This window comes from Chelonoidis abingdonii, chromosome 5 (genome assembly GCF_003597395.2).
Source record: "Chelonoidis abingdonii isolate Lonesome George chromosome 5, CheloAbing_2.0, whole genome shotgun sequence".
Taxonomy (NCBI): domain Eukaryota; kingdom Metazoa; phylum Chordata; order Testudines; family Testudinidae; genus Chelonoidis; species Chelonoidis abingdonii.
In genome coordinates this window covers 67,344,071-67,368,082 of record NC_133773.1, presented here as the reverse complement: position 1 = coordinate 67,368,082, position 24,012 = coordinate 67,344,071, and the positions used below count along the sequence as shown (strand labels likewise).

At 38.6% G+C, this 24,012-nt stretch overlaps 1 protein-coding gene across 1 annotated transcript in view; it reads left to right on the top strand.

Moving 5' to 3' along the window:
- The window catches only part of FSTL5 (follistatin like 5), a 525,582-nt gene that overhangs the window by 365,033 nt on the left and 136,537 nt on the right, over positions 1-24,012 (top strand). Inside the window, exon 6 of the mRNA XM_032787223.2 lies at positions 10,748-10,914. Within this exon, the coding sequence (XP_032643114.1) occupies positions 10,748-10,914 (167 nt within the window). The remainder of the gene's footprint in view (positions 1-10,747; positions 10,915-24,012) is intronic.

Here is a 24,012-nt window from a genome sequence, read left to right as displayed (position 1 = left end):
TGGCTCGAAAGGTTCTGTGGCAACATTTCTGCTAATCCCTGCTCTGCTGAACATTTCAATTTGTAATATTTCTAGTTCGGCAAAGAGATGTAAAAGAGAAAAACAAAAATAGGAAAACAAGCAAGACTTTTTATTTTATTTTATTTTATTTAAAGTTGCCACTCTGCAAACAACACTTGGCATTGTGGCGTGGTCTAGAGGTTAAGAGACAAGGCTGGGAGTCTTGAAGACTAGTCCAACTCTGGCTTCCTGTGTAACCTTGGACAAGTCAATTAATCCCCCTAAGCCTCTGTTTCACCAGGTGTAAATTAGAATTAATAGAGTCATTGTGTTTAAAGCCAGAAGGGACCACCAGATCATTTAGTCTGACCTCCAGCATATGACAGACCACTACCACCACCAATAGCACTTTGTGAAGTTCTTTGAGATCATTGGATGAAAAGATAATGGATACACTACTATAAATGAGGAAAGTATGTGTTTGTCTCCTAGAAGTAATTATGTGTTTTGAATCTGACAATAGCTAAACAGATAGTTTCAGGAAGTCTACCCCATGTACATCTCTAATAATATGGAGAGAACAGGGGTTTGAAATATTCCAAATGGATACATCTGACCTTAGAAACTATAGTACATGACCACAGATCTTCTACTTGATTCATTTCTTTCTTTTCTTTTTTTTAAAAAGATTTTCTAGCTGGTGACATTCATAACTGTATGTCACATGATGAGTCCAGTAAAACAAAATATAAATCACATTTACATGTCTCTTCTGGGCAATATATTAAGCTCTGACTTATGGAGCATGCCTTTTGGAAAAGAACAAATTGATGTAATTTTTCTTCTTGTCTAAATAGAAGATTAATATTTATACTCCAGAGAAAACTGAAATATTGAGTTGTATGATTTAATGATGAAATAACAAAGCTTTTCTTCTTAAAGCTATTGAAATATTACTTTGATGCCTACTCTACTTTGAAACATATTAGACAAAATGTACTATCTTTTTAATTGTGCTAATGCTAATTACTAAGTGTTGCCTTTTGGGGTAAAAGAGAGCCAGTTAAGGATCTCAGCATGTTCATAGGTTGCTATTTTGTCATAATCTAAAGATTAATGACTGTTTTATATGAACCTAACTTGCTAATTAAAGAAGAATGGAGAAAAGTGAAGCCTTTGGGAGTCACTCCAGTTATTTAAAAACTGAAAGATAAAATAATTGAAGGTCTAGCACTTGGCAATGAAATGGTTAGCCTGGGATGAACCCTGAAAGGTTGTCAAGATTCAATAAAGGCCTCTAGTGTATGGAAAGTAATATCAGCGGCAGCTACAGGCACCAGCACTCCAAGCGCGTGCCTGGGGCGGCAAGCCGCGGGGAGCACCCTGCCAGTCCCTGTGAGGGCGACAGTCAGGCAGCCTTTGGCAGCTTGCCTGTGGGAGGTCTGCTGGTCCCACGGATTCGGCGGCAATTCAGTGGCGGGTACGCCAAAGCCGCGGGACCGGTGGACCTTTCGCAGGCAAGCCGCTGAAGGCAGCCTGCCTGCCATGCTGGGGGTGGAAAAAAAGCTAGAGCTGCCCCTGGGTAATGTACTAAATGTCTTCAAATTATCCAAACCTTTCTTCCCTTAATTGCATTAGAAGATGAAAGCCCTATAAACTTAAAAATTTCACATTTCAGTAATTGTATGCTTGAGATGTGAAAGGGAGATTAAGAATTTGTAGTAAACTGAGAGTTTCATTTGATTTCATGGAAATTTCTGAATGACTGAAGTAATTGTAAAGAAGATGGAAGAGTGAGAATGACATTGTTATATGATATCTGCAGAAGGAAACCAGGAAATTGTCCTGAGGGCTAAATGATGTGCATTGCAGAAGAAAGCACAATGTGGCAGGAAAGCCTTCAAATAACTGTCAGGAACAGAGAAGCCAGTTCAATGTTTGCTACACCCTAGTTCCTGTGTATTCGCTTCTGTTGCTTCTAGCTAAATACCCTTTAGGCTTTTTGAGTGAGTCAACCTGGCTGGCGGTAAGAAAGAACCAGGGCCGGCTCCAAGTTTTTTGCCACCCCAAACAAAAAAAATTTCTTGTGCCCCCCTGGCCCTGCCCCCGCCCCAACTCTGCCCCTTCCCCACCCCATTCCAACCTCTTCCCCAAATCCCCGGCCCCACCTGCTTGCCTGAGAGGGAAGGGGGAGAAGCGGAGTGGCAATGCGCTCAGCGGAGGAGGCAGAAGTGAGCTGGGGGGGGCAGTTCCTCTGCACCCTCCCCAGGGTTACTTACACACTGGGTCAGACCAAAGGTCCATCTAGCCCAGTTTCCTGTCTACCGACAGTGGCCAATGCCAGGTGCCCCAGAGGGAGTGAACCTAACAGGTAATGATCAAATGATCTCTCTCCTGCCATCCATTTCCAACTTCTGACAAACAGAGTCTAGGGACACTATTCCTTACCCATTCTGGCTAATAGCCATTAATTTATGAAGTTCTCTTTTAAATGCTGTTATAGTTCTAGCCTTCACAACCTCATCAGGTAAGGAGTTCTACAGGTTGACTGTGCCCTGTGTGAAGAAGAACTTCCTTTTTTTTGTTTTAAACCTGCAGCCTATTAATTTCATTTGGTGACCTCTAATTCTTGTTTTATGGAAATAAGTAAATAACTTTTCCTTATCTACTTTCTCCACATCACTCATAATTTTATATACCTCTATCATATCCCCCCCTTAGTCTCTTGTTTTCCAAGCTGAAAAGTCCTAGCCTCTTTAATCTCTCCACAATGAGACTTGTTCCAAACTCCTAATCATTTTAGTTGCCCTTCTCTGAACCTTTTCTAGTACCACTATATCTTTTTTGAGATGAGGCGACCACATCTGTATACAGTATTCAAGATATGGGCATACCATCGATTTATATAAGGGCAATAATATATTCTCTATCCCCTTTTTAATGATTCCTAACATCCTGTTTGCTTTTTTGACCACCTCTGCAAACTGAATGTACATCTTCAGAGAACTATCCACGATGACTCCAAGATCTTTTTCCTGATTTGTTGTAGCTAAGTTAGCTCCCATCATATTGTAAAATATGTGGAGCTACCTATCTCATAGAACTGGAAGGTTATTGAGTCCAGCCCCCTGCCTTCACTACCAGGACGAAGTACTGATTTTTGCCCCAGATCCCTAAGTGGCCCCCTGAAGGAGTGAATACTCAATGCTGGGTTTGGCAGGCCAATGCTCAAACCACTGATCTATCCCTCCACCACTGAGCTAGTTCCTGCAGCCCTCCCTGTGCCCCCAACCGCTGCAGCTCACCTCCGCTCTGCCTGCTCCCCTGAGCACACCGCCACCACTCCACTTCTCTCCCCTCCCTCCCAGGCTTGCCTCAAAACTGCTGATTTGTGCAGCAAGCCTAGAATGGAGGGGGAAGAAGCAGAGCGGCAGTGCGCTCGGGGAAGCAGGTGGCAGTGGAGTGGAGTTGAGCTGTGGGGGGAGCAATTCCTTTTGCCCCCAGCGGTTACTTCTTGCAGCCCTCTCAGCGCCCCCCACCACCGCAGATCACCTCCACTCAGGGCCAGCTCCTGGCTTTTTGCACCCCAAGCCAAAAAAAAAAAAAAAAAAGGAGCCGTACTTCTGCCCCTTGGAGAGTGCTGCCCGAAGCACATGCTTGGAGCGCTGGTGCCTAGAGCTGGCACTGGAGAAAACAGACTGAGAGAAGCCACGATGTTCTTGTTGCCATGATCATCTCCAGTGATTCTTGCTAGTGGAAACAGCAGGAACTTCTCAGCACCTTCTTCCTGTCAGCTTTAAATTCCACACGCGTTCCTAACTATGCTGCTTCTTTTAATGTATGTCACTTTTAGATTATTTTGGATTAGATTAATTCAGCAGCCAAAAATACAACTTTCAATATTCCAACTCTCCAAACCCCATCTCCCTTCTCCAGAATAAGAAGCTGTAGACAACACTTTGTGAGACAGAGCCTCATTTTCACTTGAAACATCCTTTCTAATAATAGATCAAAAGCTTTTGGTTTTGGCTGGATTGGAATTGATTCAGAGCAGGACTTGCACAAGTGTATTTTAGGTTTGTTTGTTTTTAAATAAACAATGGCTAAGATAATTTGTTATAGCATAAAGGGCTTTTCATTTCTAGGACACTGATTCTAATTGAGTCCAGGTCAGTAGCTGCTTTAAATCATTACAATCTGATGGCTCTTCAATAATCTAGGTGAAATGAGTTGCTGTTCTCAGTCCAATTTGTAGGGGACATGTGTCCACAGAAGAATACTCTCTTAATTATCAATTACTTGCATCTTTGTCGGCCTCAACATGAGGCCCTGGATTTTGAAAGGACATAAACCCAGCTTTTACCTGGAGTCATGGGCAATGTATGGAAAGTTAATCTTGGCTTGATATTCCATTGTTCTGCTCCTTTTGACACCAGCGCAAAGTGGGTATAAAATGCTACCACATCAGAACGGTAGCACTCATATTGCACTGGTGTAAATGACTACACAAGGAGCAGAATAAAAGTAAGCTTCTGTTACTACTGCTTGTACTGCTTGCTCCACACTGGATAAAATGGATGGATGAATGTGGATGTGGATAGAAAAGCAGTATATTTCAGAAACAAATGTTTAAAATGTCATATAATATGTCATAAACAATTGCCTCTCCTACTAAGTATGGATGCGGTCAACTGATCTTCATTTCAGAAATACTGTCTTCTAGCAGAGGACCATTGCTGCACTTTGGGGATTCAGATTGTCTAGTTCAAAAGGTCTCTGCTTTGACTGCTGTGTGCCTACTCACTGGAGTCTCTGGATGGCTTCTCTCTGCATCCCACATGGCAGGAGGAGGGCAAGGGAGAGAAAAGAAGACATTGACTGTGTCCTCATGTCCTCAGATGTTGTCCTAGTGCCTTCAGAGTATCCTATGATTAGGGCCCTACCAAATTCACAGCCATGAAAAATGTTTCACGTATCGTGAAACAATCCCTTCCCCATGAAACCTGATCTCCCACATGCTGCTGGGAGCACCCCAGCTGGGGGCTCCTTTCTGCGAGTCCTTGCAGGACAGGGAGGGACAGGACTTGCCTTCCCCTGAACAGCTGCTCTTGGGGGGAGATCAGACTCACCTCCAAGTGCCTCTCCCTAGTTCAGGAAGCTCTGGGGCTCAGATGTCCCCCTGCTCTTAGGAGTGCCCCAGCCGGGGACCCCTAGCTGCGAGTCCTGGCTGGACTGGGGAGGGAATCGGACATACCTCCAGGTACATTTTGGGTTGAAATTTCAGATGTAAAATTGACCATTTTTAAAACCCTCTGGCCATGAAAATGATCAAAATGGACTGTGAATTTGGTAGGACCCTACTTATGATGTACCAATTCCCTGATATTTTATAGTTTGGATGGTGGGACTCAGTGTTGTTCTCCCTTTGTTTGGAGGTGAAAGCCCACTGAGATTTTAATTAAATAAAAACTTTACAGGAGATAGAAGCCCGTTCTAAGTGGGCTGTGTTGGTGTGTCTGAAGAAAAACAGGACTGTTGCTTTTTTTTTTTTTTTTTTTTAACTTCACAGAGTAAGTGTAACAGGAGCCTTTCCTTACTTCCTCCAATTATGTATGTGTACCGGGGAGGCTAGTGGATTTATATGCACACTACTAAGAAGGAAATAGGTTGAAAAACAGCATTGTTTTGTGTCAGTCCTCAATACATTATACAGATTTAGGTTTATTGGCTTTGGTTCTGGGAGAGACGATCCTCCTGGCTCTGTGTGATGTGATGCAGTTATTAAAAAGCATGTTTTTCTAACATAAGAAGCATTTAGTGGGTCACACATTTACTGTGTTGTTTACAGCAGGCTGGCCTGGTTGAATTACCAAGACTGCCTAGCTAAATGGCAAGCTCTAAAATATAGTACAGCAGAAATACAACTGAATAAGTCAATTTTATCCATGTTTGGTTCAAGTATTCTTAAGTGTTGTTGTTCTAAACTTTTATTTATTTAGAATTTAAAGGGGGAGGGTCAAGCTTTAGGCACTTTGTGTTAAAAATAACTGAATAAAAAGATACACTATATAAACATTGTTAGTGGGGTACTTTAGATATTTCATGAAATGGATAATAACCAGGTCTCTTATAATTCCAGTAGGAAAATGTAATGAATTTAATTCTCTTCCTCTGGTACAAGTACAGTAGTCACATTTTAAAACTTTTATTTTTTCTTAGATAATTAAACACCATTGTATTTGCAATATGCCCCTCAGTGTTCTCCTTTGGAAGTATAAGGAGGACAATGAAAAATGCAGAGGCAGAATTAATCTATTTTAAGTGCAATGACTGTATTAAACATTTTTTATTTATACGATTCTGTAACAATGCAAAATGTTGTGGTTTTAGTAAGAAGTGTTACATATAATGTTGTTTGTTTAGCACCAACATTGTGCTTATTTTTTTCTTGGGGGTTGAATATGAACTGCTCTCGTACATTTCAACTGGATATCTGTATTATGAGCACTTCTGAAAACCAGACCCATATAAAACAGAAAACACTGGAAAATTCAGAAGTGAAGATAATTTAGTTGGTCATTTGCTTTTAAATATTATATACTTGCTTGGCAAACTCAATTAGTGAGGATATTCCATGCATAGGGGATTGTATGCAATAAATATATGGATCTGAGATACGATAATGACTTCCTCTAATTCAGAAATACGTTATCTCTTTAATTTTTACCATAATCTAAAGAGGAAGCTTGAGACAAGAGACCATGCAGCCCTTTTCATCTTCTTTGAATTAGTAACTTCACTCCACAATGTGTTTTCTGCAAATGCTTAGGACTTAAATAACAACTTTCCCCATAACAGTGCTTTACAAATATAAAATAATTAATACTCATGCCAAACCTGGGAGGTAGCTAATTAAGTAATTCTTACTCCTATTTTATAGACAAACTGAGGCAGAGAGTTTGATTCACATGGCAATGACCATAAAAGAATCTTTGTCAGAACCAGAATTAGAACTCTGATATCCTTGTTCCAATTCCTCTGCTCAGGCCACTAAGAACACCATATTTCTAACACCTACAGCCTTAAAAATGTGTGTATTAATTATGCCAGATTGATAATGTAGATTGTGTGCTTCTAATTCTAACCAGTTAAAGAAATATTGCCTCACTGTTCCTTAACTGTATCTGTGTGCTTATTTATTTCAATATTTAAACATTTTAATTGTCAAAGTTTCAGTAATTCTGTCTTCCTTTGAGAGCCATGTATACTGTGGACAGGCTTTTCTTCCATTTCTCTAACCTATTATATTTAAATTACGGAGATCCTTCAATCTTATTGGACTCTTGCTCTTTGGGTGATATACTTTTGCTAACAGGTCATCAGATCATAGCATATCATTCCTAGCTAAATTCTAACCTCTTTCTATTCCCTCTACTTTTTCATTTAGAATAATTCTTGTCCTTAGCTGTTGTGTAGCATTGCCATGCTCTACAATAGCTGCCATGTTCTCTCACAGAAGTAGATTGCTTGGTGGACACAGTGATTTATGTATGTACTTCGTAAAGTGTTTTGATCTCTATTGGATTCAAAGGAGTTTCATGCATGTAAAATGTGCTCTTTACTGTTTCTGTTATGAGTTTCATAAGAAGTCAAAGGAAACATTTCACTTACTGCAGTAATCCAAAAGAAATTAACTTAGTTCTGTTTCTTTTGAAAGAAAATAATTTGAAATCCTAATGTGCTCAGTAAATCATGGGTAATAAAGTTCTTCTGAGAGCTGGAAAGAGAGACCATTCCCACCTTTCATTAGCAGTGCTAGCCTGATCAATAAACCATGATTTCATTGACAGAAAGAAGGAAGGCATAAACGCAATAGATTTGTCACTGGAGGAACCGCAACAAATTCCTTCCTCTTATTTTCTGAACACAGAAATCCATCAGGTGTGCAAATAAATATTCTAATGAGAGGGTGATTGAGCCAGATTTGAGTGTGAAGTGTTATGCTTTATTGGGCCTGCTTGGTCAGGGTGGATTGATTCAAATCAAAGCAAATTAAATCAACTATTTTAATCATAATTTAAATCAGAAAGCAGGAAACTTTGATTTAAATAATTGATTTTAATCTTCCTTTCCATTTGTACTTTTTAAATATATTTCTTAAAAAAAGGTTGATTCTCCTTGTTTGCTAACTATTAAAATATGTTGATTTGCAACTAAACATAGCCTTTACATTAAATTTGTTTTTCTTCTTGCAAACCAAGAGGATATGCTGTATCTATACATTCAATTAAGTAATTGTATATCATAGCACACTGACTCAGATTCTTAAAGTTTACATTTTATATTATGTTAAAATGGTAAATGATGCATTTCATATTTACTAAGTGATTAATTTATTTTTATTCATACTTTGTGTCAAATTCTATTTGGATGGGATTGGAATTCAATTAAAAATGCACAAATCAGTTTTTTTTGTTTATTTATTGTTTTTTGTTGTTGTTTGTAAATTTAATTGATTTTTTTTTCTGGTCACCATGTCCTTGAAGATAGTAGAACCTGTAAATTTAGAAATTTCTAAGTTTTTATTCCTGGATTAATAGAAGTGAACAAGCTTTCTTGCTTTTTTCAAGTCCCAGTCAGTTTCTTAACTTTAAATGAACTAGACATTGAACTGAACTGTTTGAGTAAACTGAAATGAAGAAAATATTCTCTACAGCTGCAGAAGAGGCTATTGTCTGGCTATGCCAAAAGAATGACAGGAGTTATTAGATATGAGTTTAATCAGGCCGCAACTTTATCATCAGACAGATGTCTGGGACTAAGCCAGTGGATAAAATGTGTGCAGTGCAGGTGCAAAATTTATGTCCCTCCAGCAGATTCACTGCCAGGACCTTACCAATTCCAGCCAATTCCGGAAGGGGGACTTTCACCAGCTCCCCACCCTTTTCATCCAGATCCCTCCAGAAATTTTCTTGCCAGGACCAGGTCCCTCCAGCAATTCCCTTGTCGGGACATTACCAACCACGCCCCTTCATAGGAGGGGTTAAGGTGGACTATAATGAGCAGGGGTTTGACTCCCTGCTATCCCAGTCATACACGTCCCCAACTGCGTCCGGCTTGCTCTATTATCAAGCACTTCTCCATAATTCCTTTTCCAAGGCATTTTTTTTGTTCTTTTGTGCCTTAGTTTATGGAGTACCTGGACTGAACATGCGAGGCCCAGCTGACCTTTTTAAACCCTTCATTCCGAAGTGGTGAGTCATCCACCATGCTGACTGCTCTTCCAGCAGCTTTACATGTTCCCTCCTCTGCCAAGCCAGAAAGCATTGCCTTCTTCTCCCTGCCAGTCAGTCAAACTCCTCCCTGCTTAAGTGCAGGGTGGCGATTGCCAAAAGCTGGTTTAGCATGCCAACACACTGTAGTTTCAGGTGCTTAGCTAGTGGCTTCCATTGATTCAGTGCTTTGACTTTCTTTACAACTTCAGCAGCAAACATGCGTTGCCTAATTTTATTTTCCTTTTATTTAATTTACATGATCTTAATATATCATAAATGTAAGCCTTAACAAAGTTTGTGATAATTTCTAATTTAATTTTTAATAGGTTTAGAAAAAGAAAAATGTATGCAATTTAAATAAAAAATCCAATTTAAATTAAAAAATCTGATTATTTTTATTTATTTTTTTAAAAAATCTGTGATTTTGATCCACCCTGTATTTGGTCAATGCAACATTAACACCTTATTTTACTGTGGGACATGATTTGTAGGTTTTTATTAGTACTAAAACATACCCTTTTCCTCAGATTTTTGGAAACTTTCTCTTTTCAGGTTATAATGTTCATTTTCACCTCTCCCCTGGAGAATTTTAGATTAAGTAGGAAAAGTCTTCTTTTGGATGTTCATATTTCTGGGACACATTTTTGGACATAGTTCTGAGTTCTTTCAGTATTCTTTAAATTGGTTTAAACTGGGATTTTGTCCATATTGTCTGCAACATGTTCCATTAGAGCAAATGTTTGCAAATAGCTTCAAAGCAGGGTTTTTGCTATAGTCTCATCAAAATACTACATTGTATTTTTCCTTTAATATGTATAAAAATATTTGTACAAATGCTTCTCAACAATAAATCAGTTTAAATCAGCTTCATCACTTGCCTGCCATAACCTTATTTTCTTGAGTTAAACTGGTTCCAGACAAAGGTGGACTAGATATAAAGAAACAAACCTACATTTTACAAATCTCCTGTTTGAGCCTTGTCTTAAACTCCCAAAACACATTTTATTTTCCCTCTCATGTGTTTCCAAATACATCAACATATTTTATTCATTCAGCTCCATTTATGTTCTGACTTAGCAGGAAATGAACATGTCTCAATGGCTATTATAATGATATATTGGTGAATAAACTGATCTGTTTTGGTTCGATTGCAGATGCTGGCTTGGCAGTTAAATAATTTTGTGTGTCTACCTTTGGATCCAATCTGCCATATTTATTATAACCATATCTCTGAAATTTATTTCATGTTAAATGCTTCTTTTCTGACAAGGTGATACTTGTCAGTCAATTTAATTGAAATGTCATGCTGACATTTTATCTGGAACAATTTAAATTTCCAACAGTCCGTTGAAAGTTCTTTCCCCTTTGATTCAAATTAGAATCCTTAAATTACCAAGGTGTGGAAACTGCATGCCAATTAACCTTATGAAAGTGCATGCTAATTAACCTTACAAATAATATATCTTTTACAGAGATTGTTCAGCTGAGTCTTCCAGATGATCAGAAAATAAGTATCACGACAGCAACAGTAGGACAAAGTGCTGTCCTAAGTTGTGCTATTCAGGGAGCCCTGAGACCTCCTATCCTCTGGAAGAGGAACAATGTCATCCTAAATAACTTAGATTTGGAAGACATCAATGTAAGTAATGAAGGATTCCAAAATGATTTAATGTCCTCATTATGAAATGTTAGCCATACAAAATTAGCAGTGTTATTTGACAAGCTGATAATTGCCTCTGATGAGATATTACTCACAAATGTTTTAACCAGTTGTTTGCTAGTAAGATGAAAAAGAGAGGAAGTGAAAGAGCTAATATGCTTTTTTTTATTTATGAATCTTTGCCTTATTTTGTGTCATACTGAGCTGGATATATTTAATTGTTAGTGTTTCTTTACAGCCTAAACCAAATGAAAATTGAATTGTTTTCAGTTCTTTACTTATCTATTGTTTTGTAATGATCATGCATTGTTATAATATGACCCCAGCAGCATTTGGATAATCAAGTTTGTGAAGTATATGCAATTTGAGACAGAATATCTGTCTACTTACCTTGGTGAATTCTGGGTTTAGCATATCTCTGCTGACAAATGTAGAGCTATATTTAGGTTTTTATACAATACTTGTCCATAAAATGAAGCAACCAAGAAAATACCTTTTAAGTATAGTATTTTAATATCTGGCACATATTGTAGTTTTAATTTAATTATTGGTCTTTTAGTGACCATGTTCGCTAGTTTGTCCATGGTCACTTGAATAAATGCTTATAAATAAACATTGATGTTATCCCTCAAAACTTTATTAAAATAATCAAATTCTGCCAAGCCTATTCATAGAACACTCAGAGTGTTCATAGCACTTTATAAGCAAATAGGAGAATTCCTGCCCTCTGAAACTTACAATATGATTTAGTCATGGCTCAGGATTGCATTACAAACACAGGCAGATCACTGTTGTTAGCATAATAAACTACTAACGATACAGGTTGTATTGATCAAAAAATACATGCTACCATCCACTCAAGAATTTGCTTCCAATTGCTGTTGTTTGTCCTGCTTGCAGGCTTAGATAAACAGAGCATGTCATTTGCAAGAATTCTAATTTCAGTTGTTGCACTTTTCAGAAATTTTTGTATGGATAACATGTCAACAATCAATTAATATTTCTCCCATCTTTTCTGATCCGCCACTTACCTCTGTAGCACCTTTCTTCATCCTCCAACTAGCCCAAGAAAGTTTGAACTTACTTTTGAAGCTAAAATCATCACAAGCATGGATTGCATTGACTTCAAGGGAGTTGCACCAACTTACTCCAATGTTGAATTGCAACTCCTTATTGCTGTTCCATGAGAATTATTTTCCATGTTGAGCTATTTTACATCACTTTTATCTTTTTTCTTTTTCTCCAGTTCTCCTCATGGATTTTCAGGTGTTTCTTTGGTTAGGCCATGCCCTTCCAGTCCCTGGTTCATTTGATATTCTCCATCTGTTTAATCCATTCACTTCAAGAGTTGTCATGCAGTCATTATATAATATCCATTTAGGCAACGTGGCAAAAAATAAAAACCTGGGAGAACAAAGAACAGTAGTTCGATAGCTCCACAGAGAAGAGTTGCCTTTTAAATCCCACTACAGAAAATGAATTTAGCACTTAAAGATATCTGGATCTTAAACTAAACTCTTAAAAAGAGAACAATTGTATGTTGCAGTTTATAGTATACTTTAACAAATAATTTGTTGTACTTACTGAGGCAATTTTAACATTCAAAGTAGTTGCATAATTTCAAATATCTCCAGAGGGAGTGTGTTTTGCGCTCACCTGTAATTATATTATAACCCAGGGGTCGGCAACCTTTCAGCAGTAGTGTGCCTAGTTTCCATGTATACACTCTAATTTAAGGCTTCACATGCCGGGTAATACATATGAACATTTTTTAGAAGGTCTCTCTATAACTCTATAATATATAGCCAAACTACTGTTATATGTAAAGTAAACAAGATTTTCAAAATGTTTCAGAAGCTTTATTTAAAATTAAATTAAAATTCAGATCTTATTAATTTAGAGTGATCCTTGCCCTTGCTTTGCCTTGCTGAGTTTTCCAATGTCTGGTGGCACATATTTGGATACTTTAAGCTGCACACCAGCTTCTGAATGATCAGTTGTTAACTGGCTGGAACCCCAGATCAGCAGCTGAGGTGAGTGGAGCTGGCGGCTGGTAGGGCTGAGCAGGGCCAGAAGCCTGGACCCTGTCTGGCAAGGGGCCTGTGCTGGAACTCCAACTGGAAGCAAGGTAAGTGGGGATCCCAGCTGGCAAGGGGCCAGCAGCCAGAACCTCAGAGTGGTGGCGGGCTGACCGCCGCCACTCTGGGGTTTCCACCACCAACTCCTTGCCAGCTGGGGTCTCAGCCCGCTGCCAGCCTGGGGTTCCATCCCCCAGGCCAGCAGCAGGTGCTGAGTGGGACTGGGCGGTACCTCGGCTGGTAAGGTGCCAGAAGCGGGAACCAGCGGGAAGCAGCTCAGCCCACCCCGTGTGCCATCGAAAATCAGCTCGCGTGCCACCTTTGAAATATGAAGACAAACAGGGAAGGATTTAAGTGGCAGGGCTCAACTTTATTAATTTAACACCACAAAATGGTGCTTTCTAACTCATCTCTCCCAACTCTCCCATAGCAGGAATTTAAGTAGGCTAAGAGACCAGAAAAGATAAGGACAGTAAAGAGGTTTTTTAAAAAAATGTATTAGGAACAAAAAGAATCCTGACAATGATATTGACTCATCACTAGATAGAAATGGTAAAGTCATCAATAACAATGCAGAAGAGACAAAGGTGTGCAGTAAATATTTCTGTTCTGTATTTGAGGATAAAAATAGGTGATATAGTCTCATCATATGGTGATGGTAACTCTTTCCATTCCACTAGTCTGTCTGGAGGACTTTAAACAGACGTTGCTAAAGACAGACATTTTTAAATCAGCGGATTCAGATAAGTTACAGCCAAGAGTTTTAAAAGAGTGATCTGAAGAGCTCACTTGGCCATTAATGTTGACTTTCAGGGAAAGTTCTGGAAGACAGCTAATGCTGTGCCAATTTTTAAAAAGGGTAAATGGGATGACCTTGGTAATTACTAAAGATAATGGAAAGGCTGATACAGGCCTTGATTAATAAAGAATTTTAAAAAATGATGTATTTATTGCAAATCAGCAGGAGTTTATGGAAAAATAGATCATGGACTCCCAGTGTGAAGCTGTGGCCACAAGGACTAATGCAATCCTTGGATGCATAAATGGGAATTTAGAGTGGGAATAGAGAGGTTATTTTACTCTCTATTTGGCACTGGTACAGCTGCTATTGGAATAATGTGCCAATTCTGGTATTCACAATTCAAGAGGGTATACAATTTGGAGAGGGTTCAGAAAAGAGCTATGAGAATGAATATAGGATTAGAAACCCTGCCTTATTATGATAGACTGAAAGAGCTATCTGTCTAAACTCTGTTTAGTTTAACAAAGAGAAGGTTAAGGGGTGACTCAATTACAGCCCATTATTACCTACATGGGGAAGAAATATTTGATAGGCTCTTCAGTCTAGCACAGAAAGCCATAACACAATTCATGTAGCTGGAAGTTGAAGCCAGACAAATTCAGACTGGAAATATATTTTTAATGGTGAAAACAATTAACCATTGGGACAATTTACTAAGGATGGTGGTGGAGTCTCCATCACTGGGTATTTTTAAATCAAGATTGGATGTTTTTTCTAACAAATCTGCTACAGTAGTTATTTTGGGGAAGCTTTATAACCTGTGTATACAGGAGGCCAGATTAGATGATCAAATTATTCTCTTCTAGCCTTGGAAACTATGAATCTTTGAAATGTAGGGTTACAGGGCTCCCACCATATAACATATAACTCAGGGTAGACTCCCCTCAGCCTACCCAAATGATTCAGCTCATGCTTGTGAATCCTCTTATTCTTCCTACCTGCAAGAGGGACCTCGGTCAGCGAAGTCTTCAGCTCTCCCTTTCTCCCATAGGTGCAAGGACCACCAGTGAAATACGAGGTATACATTACTTTTGGAAGCTGTCTTTTTTGCCTTATATCTGCACTAAACTCCAGCCATGATGAATTAAATGGCTGTACAAATTCCTAATATTAATTTCTAGGTCCTCCTCTTTGATCTAACTGTGTCTCCATGATGCTGTGAGGAAGGTGAAAAATCCCATCAGGCTTCTCTCAGTTTATCCCCAATGGAAACAATTCCTTCATGATCCCCAAACAGGCAATCATCCTACAAAACACAGCCCCTATATTACAATTACAAGGAGGGAGGGTGGAACAGCTAAAGAGAGCGAGAGACTTCAAAAGACCAAGTTTAAATTAATGGGTTTAGGGAGAAACGGGAGTTAGGAACCAGTCAGATACCCTCTCCCTCTGGCTGGTCAGCTTTGGAAGAGGAGGTGTCAAGGTTTCTGCCCCACTTTGAACTTTAGAGTACAAAAAGTGGGGACCTGCATGAACACTTTTAAGCTTAATTACTAGCTTAAATCTGGTACGCTGCTACCAGCCAGAATTTATTGTCTGGCACACTTTCTGTTCCCCCAAAACCTTCCCTGGGGAACCCAGACCCAAACCCCTTGAGTCTTAAAACAAGGAGAAATTAACCATCCCCCTCCTTTTCCCCTCCAGACTTTCCCCTCCCTGGGTTGCCTTGAGAGGCTTCACACCGATCCAAACTCCTTGGATCTTAAAACAAGGAGAATTACTATCCCCTGCTTTCCATTACCAATCCTGGTCGAGTTCAGAATCAATCCTTGGCTTTTAAATCAAGGAAAATCAATCAGGTTCTTAAAAAGAAAGCTTTTAATTAAAGAAAGAAAAGGTAAAAATTATCTCTGTAAAATCAGGATGGAAAATGCTTTACTGGGTATTCAGAGTCATATAGACTAGAGGGACCACCCACAGCCTTAGATTCAAAGTTACAGCAAACAGAGGTAAAAATCCTTCCAGCAAAAAACACATTTACCAGTTAAGAAAACAAACATAAGACTACTCCGCCTTGACTGGCTGCTACTTACAATTTTGAAACATGAAAGACTGATTCAGAAAGATTGGGAAAGCCTGGGTGTACGTCTTAGCCCCAAGAGCGAAGAACGAACAAAACAAAAAGCACAACAAAGACTTCCCTCCACCAAGATTTGAAAGTATCTTGTCCTCCTATTGGTCCTCTGGTCAAGTGTCAGCCAGGTTCACTGAGCTTCTTAACCCTTTACAGGTAAAAGAGACATTAACCCTTAACCATCTGTTTATGACAGGAGGTCTCACCTCTGCATTCTCCAGCATCCACTTCTCCCCGGGGCTGTTCACCACACTGTATGTCCAATCAAATCTCTGACCTGTTGAACTGAGTACTGTGGCATCTGCTCTCAGGTTTCCATCAGAGTAACTGAGGGCAGAGTCTGGTCCATGGTCTTCCAGAGTCTGACATGAGGAGTGCAGCTCCACATCATCCCCAGTGGCTAGATGGGTGACAACTTCTGTTACATCTATTTGTGTTCTATTTTGTTTTGTTTTGTTTTCCACAAATTCTCATTTTACACCCAAATGTCTTTTTCTTTTCAACATATCTGAATAAGCTGGGTCTGTTAATATTTTTTTTTGTCCTTTATAACTTCAAATTGAAAGGCCTTGTGTCACTGAAAGGCTGTAATATAAGATGTATACCCATTCCTACCTGCCCTGATGGCATTTTGGAGAATAACCTGAGGCAATCCATGTTAAACTAGCTGGAAGGATATACACACTAATTGTTTTATATGAACTGCTAACAAAATGAGAAATTGTTGTCTTTCACATCACTCTGAGCATTTTAAACATTTTCTTACTGTTACATATATTTTTTGTTAGCTGTTATAATCACAAAATTAAAGGGATATTGCCAACTTGACATTTTAAACTAATTTTAAATCAGTTTGTTATCATGACATTCCTCAGCATGCTTTCTCTAAAACACCATTTTAAAAACAGTTAAAGGGGATTTTCTGATTCCTGCTTGTTGAGAAGTATCTTTTGAGTGGACTGAAGTACACCATCCAGTTTCTGCTCTCTTGCTGCTTTTAATAGAAAACACGTTCTTTTTAGCACCGAGAGAAGGGCATGCCATCAATAAACAGTGAAACTAACACTACACAAAGTCATATGCTGTGGCCACAACTTATCCCACTTATACTTCTCCCTGTTGTTGTCTCAGTTTTCACTTCTTCCTCATGTCAGGAAACTTCACTCTGTGGGAATCTTCTCAGTAACTCTCCTTTTTTGGGAGTCTTGTTTATTAGTGTAAATTTCAAAACAGCACAAAAAAAATCCACCCAGATGGCTCTCAAGCCCTGGTACAGGGTTCTCCTTAGTCCTGCATCTGCAGAGGCTGCTTCTTCCAGCATATTTGCTCCCCACACTCCACCCTTCTTGGTTGACTCCTGCTCCCTTAAGGCTTGACTTTCCAGATCCTCTGCTGTATCTCTTTTATTGTTATAGAGTAGTGCTTAGGAGCTCCAGGTATGGAGTAGAAGCCAGTTGTGCTAGGCACTGTACAAACACAGAACATTAAGATGGCCCCTGCCCCCTGCCAGGAGTTTACTATCTGAGTACCAGAGGGGTAGGTGTGTTAGTCTGGATCTGTAAAAGCAACAAAGAGTCCTGTGGCACCTTATAGATTAACAGACGTTTTGGAGCATGAGCTTTCGTGAGTGAATACCCACTTTCGTAGGACAAAATCTGAGTACATCTTTCTGTGTAGAGGAGCTCATGCAACCCTCCTGTTTCTTTAAGTCCCGCATTGATCTCATACTACCATATATATCTCCCAGCAGGCATGATTGTGAGTCACATACGCTTATATAACTCCTGAACTTATTCCCTTCACCAAGGGAGGCACCTCCCAGCCCCCTTAAAGGGCTAGCTCAACCTGTGACAGGATCATTGTCACCTTGATAATGGTGATCCACAATGGGGCTTAGGTGTTGCAGTGCCTAACATCTAGTTGCCTCGAAGATCACTGGAACATAACTGATATCCTCAAAGCCTAAATTAATCTAAGCCTAAACTCCCTATATATAATGCAAGGAGAGAGAGAGAGTCGCCTAAGAATGCAATCCACAAAAGCCAGCCCCCGAGGCGGGGAGACACCCAAGCTAGCAATGGGAGATGCTGACAAGAGGAGTTTGTCTTAAGCTCCACCCCAGTCAAGGAATTCAGCACCTAAATTCAGGCTGTGGGGATCCACAGCTGGGAACCCCTCCCACTTCTTGCAGCCTCCCCTGTAACCTTTAGCTCAGTGGTTTGGGTACTTACTCAAGATGTGATAGACCAGGATTCAGTCTCCTCCCCCTCCCCGTCTAATTAGGTGAACAGATTTGATGAGAGTTTTTCCACCTGTCATGCGAGTGCCGTGGCCACTGGGCCATGGGCTATTCTGATGTGGGTCTCCCACAGTCTCTCCCATTTAAGCTCTTTAATTCAATAATTAAATATTATTTGGGCCAGAGAAAAAGTGACAATCACTCTATAGTTCAGTAGTTAGGCACTCACCTAAGAGGTGGGAAATACTTGTTCAAATCCTTTCTCCTCATTGGGAGGGAGGAGAACTGAAGTGAGATGTCTCTCATCCTAGCTGGGTACCCTAACCACCGGGCTAAAGGTTATAAGGGTGGAGTCCTCCTACTTCCCCTTATCTCCTGCTTTGTGTGGACTTAATTGGCCTCTGACCACATCTAGTACATTGAGCCCTGCAGGCAAGGTAGGTGCTCCTTCACTTGTCTTCTCCTAGTTTGTGGATCATAATGTCACTTAGGCAGGAGATAGGAATCTAGGCTGGTAGAGTAAAGGAGCAGTGTGTGTATACAGAAGCAGAAACTTAGGCACTCAAGGAAGTTTTACAGCAGAAATTTAGGTGCTGAGTGAGTTTAGGAATCTACAGAGTTAAATGGCAGCTGAGTACGGGTTTTATATCTCACAATTGTGCCTAAATCTGAGATTCGGGCACCTAAGTCCCTTTGTGGATACAGACTCTAGGGCTCCCCTTCTCTCGCTGCTTCTGTGAATTCACTTGTAATGTAAGATTGTGAAGGAATGGATTTTCTTTTTGCTGTGTACCGAGCGCAACTGGACACTGATCTAATTGAGACCTCTAAGCAGTACTGCAATATAAGTAAATAATAAATGAAACTGACCGTATACAAAGTGCTGCCAGATATCGATAATACAGAAATAGAGAGAGAGAGAGCTTTCCCTTTCCCAGTGTCTTTGAGTTATATTAATCCAAGGAGTTTCTTGTGACAACAACAGGTACAAGATTTCAAAATAGATGTGTGATTTTCAATTTGATGTCCCTTGAAAATCCAATATTTTAAAAGTATTTATTAATTAAACATTTCATCTTTTACAACCTGAAATTGTTTAGTACTATTAAGTAAGAAAAAGCCATTTGTTGTTTGTACACAGTCAGTCTAATATACTGTTTCCTCAAGCAGTATTGCATCATATCACAGCTACATACTTAATGAAATGTGTTGTTGTATTATATCTTAATTCTAATATTTTTAACACAATAGCCATACTTGAAATGTGTTGTTGACTATTTTCTGCTTGAAACTGCTGAATCTCCCACTTTAGCGACTTGTCCCAAGTACTGGGTAAAAGAAAACTGCACTTGAACATTGTGATAAGGAGTATGGAAACTAAACCATTTTAGTAGAATGTACAAGACTGAGAGTGGGTTTCAGAGTTGTTGTTTTAGAATTGTACAGGAAGTGGATGGCCCCATAGACAGTGTGGAAAGATATGGATATCATGATTCTCTACCTAATTCCAAAGACATACAGAGGTCAGAGACTTGAGGCAGAAGAGCAAAGAGGCAGAATACCAATATCACTGTATGTAATAATATTGTTGGGGAGCCACCCAGTTAGATTACAGCTGGATATTAGGGCCTCATGTAGAGGGATCCTCCAGAGTAATTCCCACACTTGACTCTTTAGTCGGAGCAGGTGCTTTCAAGGTAACGAACAACGAGAGCACAATACAGCCAGTACGAAAATGATTCTCACATTAACAAACCAGAAAAAAAGACATGGTAGTGGATGAAAACTGCCAGTGACTCCAGCTAATGAGGCCAGGGATCTGATCACAAGCACTGGAACTTTGCATGTGTAGTAGAAAAGCAGATTAGTCTAATGGACTATAGAGATGATTTGAAAGAATGGGTGATTACGGTCCAGAAGGAGAGCTGTGACTGGAAGCAGAGGCACTGGTTGAGCCAGCGTGCTCATCACACAGGAAAATTCAATTGGCACTGTATGATTGTGTCTGCAAGGGGAGGTATCATTGCTGTATTAGATTCCAGTACCCCCTGGATAGCAGCATGATGTCTATAAAGAAGCAAAATACAGATCTCTTTCCAAGAATTTGGCCTGTCTACTGCAATACTTATTGCCAGAATGGATAAAAAGTGATGGGTTTTTTTTTAAAGCAGACTTTATAAATTGGCTCCCCCTCAATTTAAGTTAAATGTGTTTTTTGTTTGTTTTTTCAAATAAACCCAATTAGCATTTGAAATTGACAATCTGTGTTAAGGCCTAAACTTGACATAATATATTAAGTCACTTATGCTGAAGACAAAACTAATATTAAGCAGTACATATTTTCTGCCAAATTTCAAAGAAAATCAAATGACTGAACTGCTGGAAGTCACTGGCTAAGAACTTGTAACCAGAGTTTGCTGAAGAGCTAAACCAGCCTTTGATTGCAGTAGCCTCTTTTGCAGGTGCAGAGAAAATATTTTCTTTATTTCAGTTGATTCAAGTAATTCAATTCAAGGGCTAGTTCATTTAAAGTTTATAAAAAAATTAAAGTTGAAAAAGCAGAAAAACTTTTCTTCTTCCAATAGATGATTAAAAAGTAGGTGTAAGAGTTTATTTACTTGTCCTAAAGCCTTAAAGGACATGGTGACCAGAAACAATCAGTTCAATTCATTAACTACATATAATACATCAGTTCGTTTTAAATGCAAAATGTTTGATAAATGTATTTTTTTTTACTTTTCCAGAACATATAATATAGTTTTATTTATTATTAATCATAATAATAAAAAATTTCTCATTAATAATAAAAACAAAATGTGTTTGTTAATTTTGGATTTGACTTTCTATCCAGATACAGCTTGTGAGAAATCACAAGTAAAAAAAATAATCATCTAGTAAATAAGAAATGCATAATTCATCATTTTTTAACATAAGAAAAATGTAAAGTATTAGAATCTGAATAAATAGAAGTTGAGTAGTATAATTGTTTAAATGAGCATAGATATAGTATATTCTCCTGGTTGGCAACCAGAACCACCACATTTAGTGTAAAGGCTATATTTAGTTGCAAATCAACATGTGTTAATGGTTACCAACCAATAATAATCAATCTTTCTTTAGGAAAATAATGGAAAAAGTACAAATTCACAACATGATTAAAATTGATTATTGAAATCAAGATTTCATGATTGCTGATTTAAATCATTATTAAAATTGCTTATGTAAATCAATCCATTCTGCTTATTGTAATAAAATAACCTTAAAAAGCTAGATTTTTGGGAAAGTTCTGAGAACCAACACTCAAAATGCAACTCATTTAGGTATCTCAAGTTGGGCACCCAGAAACTGAGGCATCCAAAATCATTAGTCACTTTTGAAAATCTTAACTTGAACATTCAGTTTAACTAAGCAGCAGGCTTCCATTCATGAGGAAATAGTGGGGAAACAAAAACATATATGAAAGCTGGAACAGAGGCTAATTCAGACTTGGGATTTCTCTTGCACATTACAGGAATTTGGTCACAGAAGCAGAACAAATGTTATCCAAAGATTGCAGGCTTGGAAAGGGTCTGGATATTTCTGTGTTAAATTTTCAGCACAGAAAATGTACTCCTAAAAAAAAAAAGAGTGCATGACTATTTTATATGCCATGTTAGTAGAGTGACCAGACAGCAAGTGTGAAAAATTGGGACAGGGTGGGCAGTAATAGGAGTCTAAATAAGAAAAAGCCCCAAATATCAGGATTGTCCCTATAAAATTGGGACATCTGGTCACCCTACATGTTAGGGAAGCAAGACATTGCATGTGTTGTAGTTCCCTAGAGCGCACAAAATTTTACATTGTTATTTACACACACTAAAAACAAATGGGAAGGAACATAAGTATATCTGCAATTTTAAATGTTAAACAAATGTCCAGGTTTTTTAAATAAAGCATGAAAGTGTCCTAATTTATTTGTAAACATCCTATTTATTGTTTTGCACTAATGCACATATTTTTTTTGGATTTAAAAATGATTTCTTCTACAATAGGAATTATAAAGCTAATTTTGTCTTGCGTAAAGAAAACAAAAAAAATCTTTTTTTCCTGATTTGTACTATTGTTTTTAGTATTCTCCTGCACAGTTGTGCCCTGCTTTGATATCTGTTCTATTTTTAAGTTGTATGAAATGAGTAGCAATTAACTGGCCATGATGCTTTAGAAATGTGGGTCATTTCAAGAAAAAAGGAGGCCAGGGAACCCTTCCAGACTTGTTCTTGTCTTTTAGCAAGCAGTCTTTATATCCAATACACATTTATCTGAATATATTCTTTCAAAAACTATTCTTTAGTTCTATTAATACAGTAGATTTTAGTATTTTTCCAAGAGATTCCATCTAAATTAATATCAGTTCCTGCCTTTAAATTTATGCCTCATCATTCTTGCATTTAACTGTTGCACAGAACACACTCTTTATCCTCTCAATTCGCCTCAGAATTTGTGTATTTTACTGTGGTCTCCTTTTCATATGCTCTTTCTCTTAGATCCTTTTTAGATCTAGTATCGCTAACATTTTGTCTACAACTCAGAATCTGAGTATCATTGTTATCTCCATTCTCAGGTGACCAGGAGTATGTTTCTTTTACCTGAACACCTGGTCTAAAAGGGACCCTGGTGGCTCTGGTCAGCACTGCCGACCAGGCCATTAAAAGTCTGGTTGGCAGTGCTTTAGAGCTAATGCAGGCTCGTCTTTGCCTGTCCTGACTCTGTGCTGTGCCCCAGAAGTGGCCAACTGAACCCAACAGCACTACCCTTTGGTTTAGGCATCTGGGGAAGTTGAGTTTAGACAGGCCAAATGTAATTATTGTGTTAGAATTTGGCCGGAGCTAACATCTATAAAGTTCCCCAAAATACCATACAATCCTGAAGTACTGCAAGAGAACAGGACAACAAGTATTTCATCACAGTGCTGTGGCATTGATTCAGTACTGACTTAAAAAGCAGATTGCATCCCACTATCAAATCACTAGCACCATTCCCAGCCGAACTGAAATGCAGCAAATTACTTATAAAGATTACCCCTGCTTAATATGTGAGCTCAGACAGGATTACAACACAAGATGGTCTGTCTGACATACTTCTCAAGTGATGGCACTTAACATTTCTCTAAATTAAACTTCTCACTGATCTATCTACCCATGTTCCTAGTACTTTGCATGCATTTACTTCTAAATTTTATTGATGATCTACTTTAGTACTGAGTGATTTCTCTTTCCTCATTGCAAATTCTGTACTATATATAAACTTTAACACCTTTCTGTATATTCCTTCTTGTTGTTTTATACTAAGTTAAAATCCATTTAAATAATGTCACACTCATTTTTCACTGCTCTTCATCCCAAACTGTTTCCACTTCCAGACATATGTAAGTAGCCATCGTTTTCATAGCAAGGCATTTTATATGTTCAAATAGCTCTCCCTTTATTGGGTATTATATTATTTTTCACATTTCTGTTGTGGAATATTGAACAGCACTGTACAAAAGTTTTCCTAAGCTCGTGACAATGAATTCCCCACATAGAAGTTGGAATAATTCCTTTTTTACTTGATTTGTCTGGCATAGTTTCCCTCTTTTGAATCCATGCCTATAAATTGCTAATTTTTAAATGCATCTTATGTCATATTTTTTGTTTGTTTGTTTAATTAGAACTTTCATATGAATTATTAGTCATGAAGGTCTTGATTCACAGAACAAACTCAGCCAAATCAAGGGCACTTTTTCACCACCTTTTCCTGGCTTTGTGCCTTAACAGTGACCTAGAAGGATCACCTCAAGGAGTCAGAGGATGTTGCAGTCTCCATGGCCATTCCTGTCTTGGCCTCCCTTTCCCAACAAAAGTGCCAT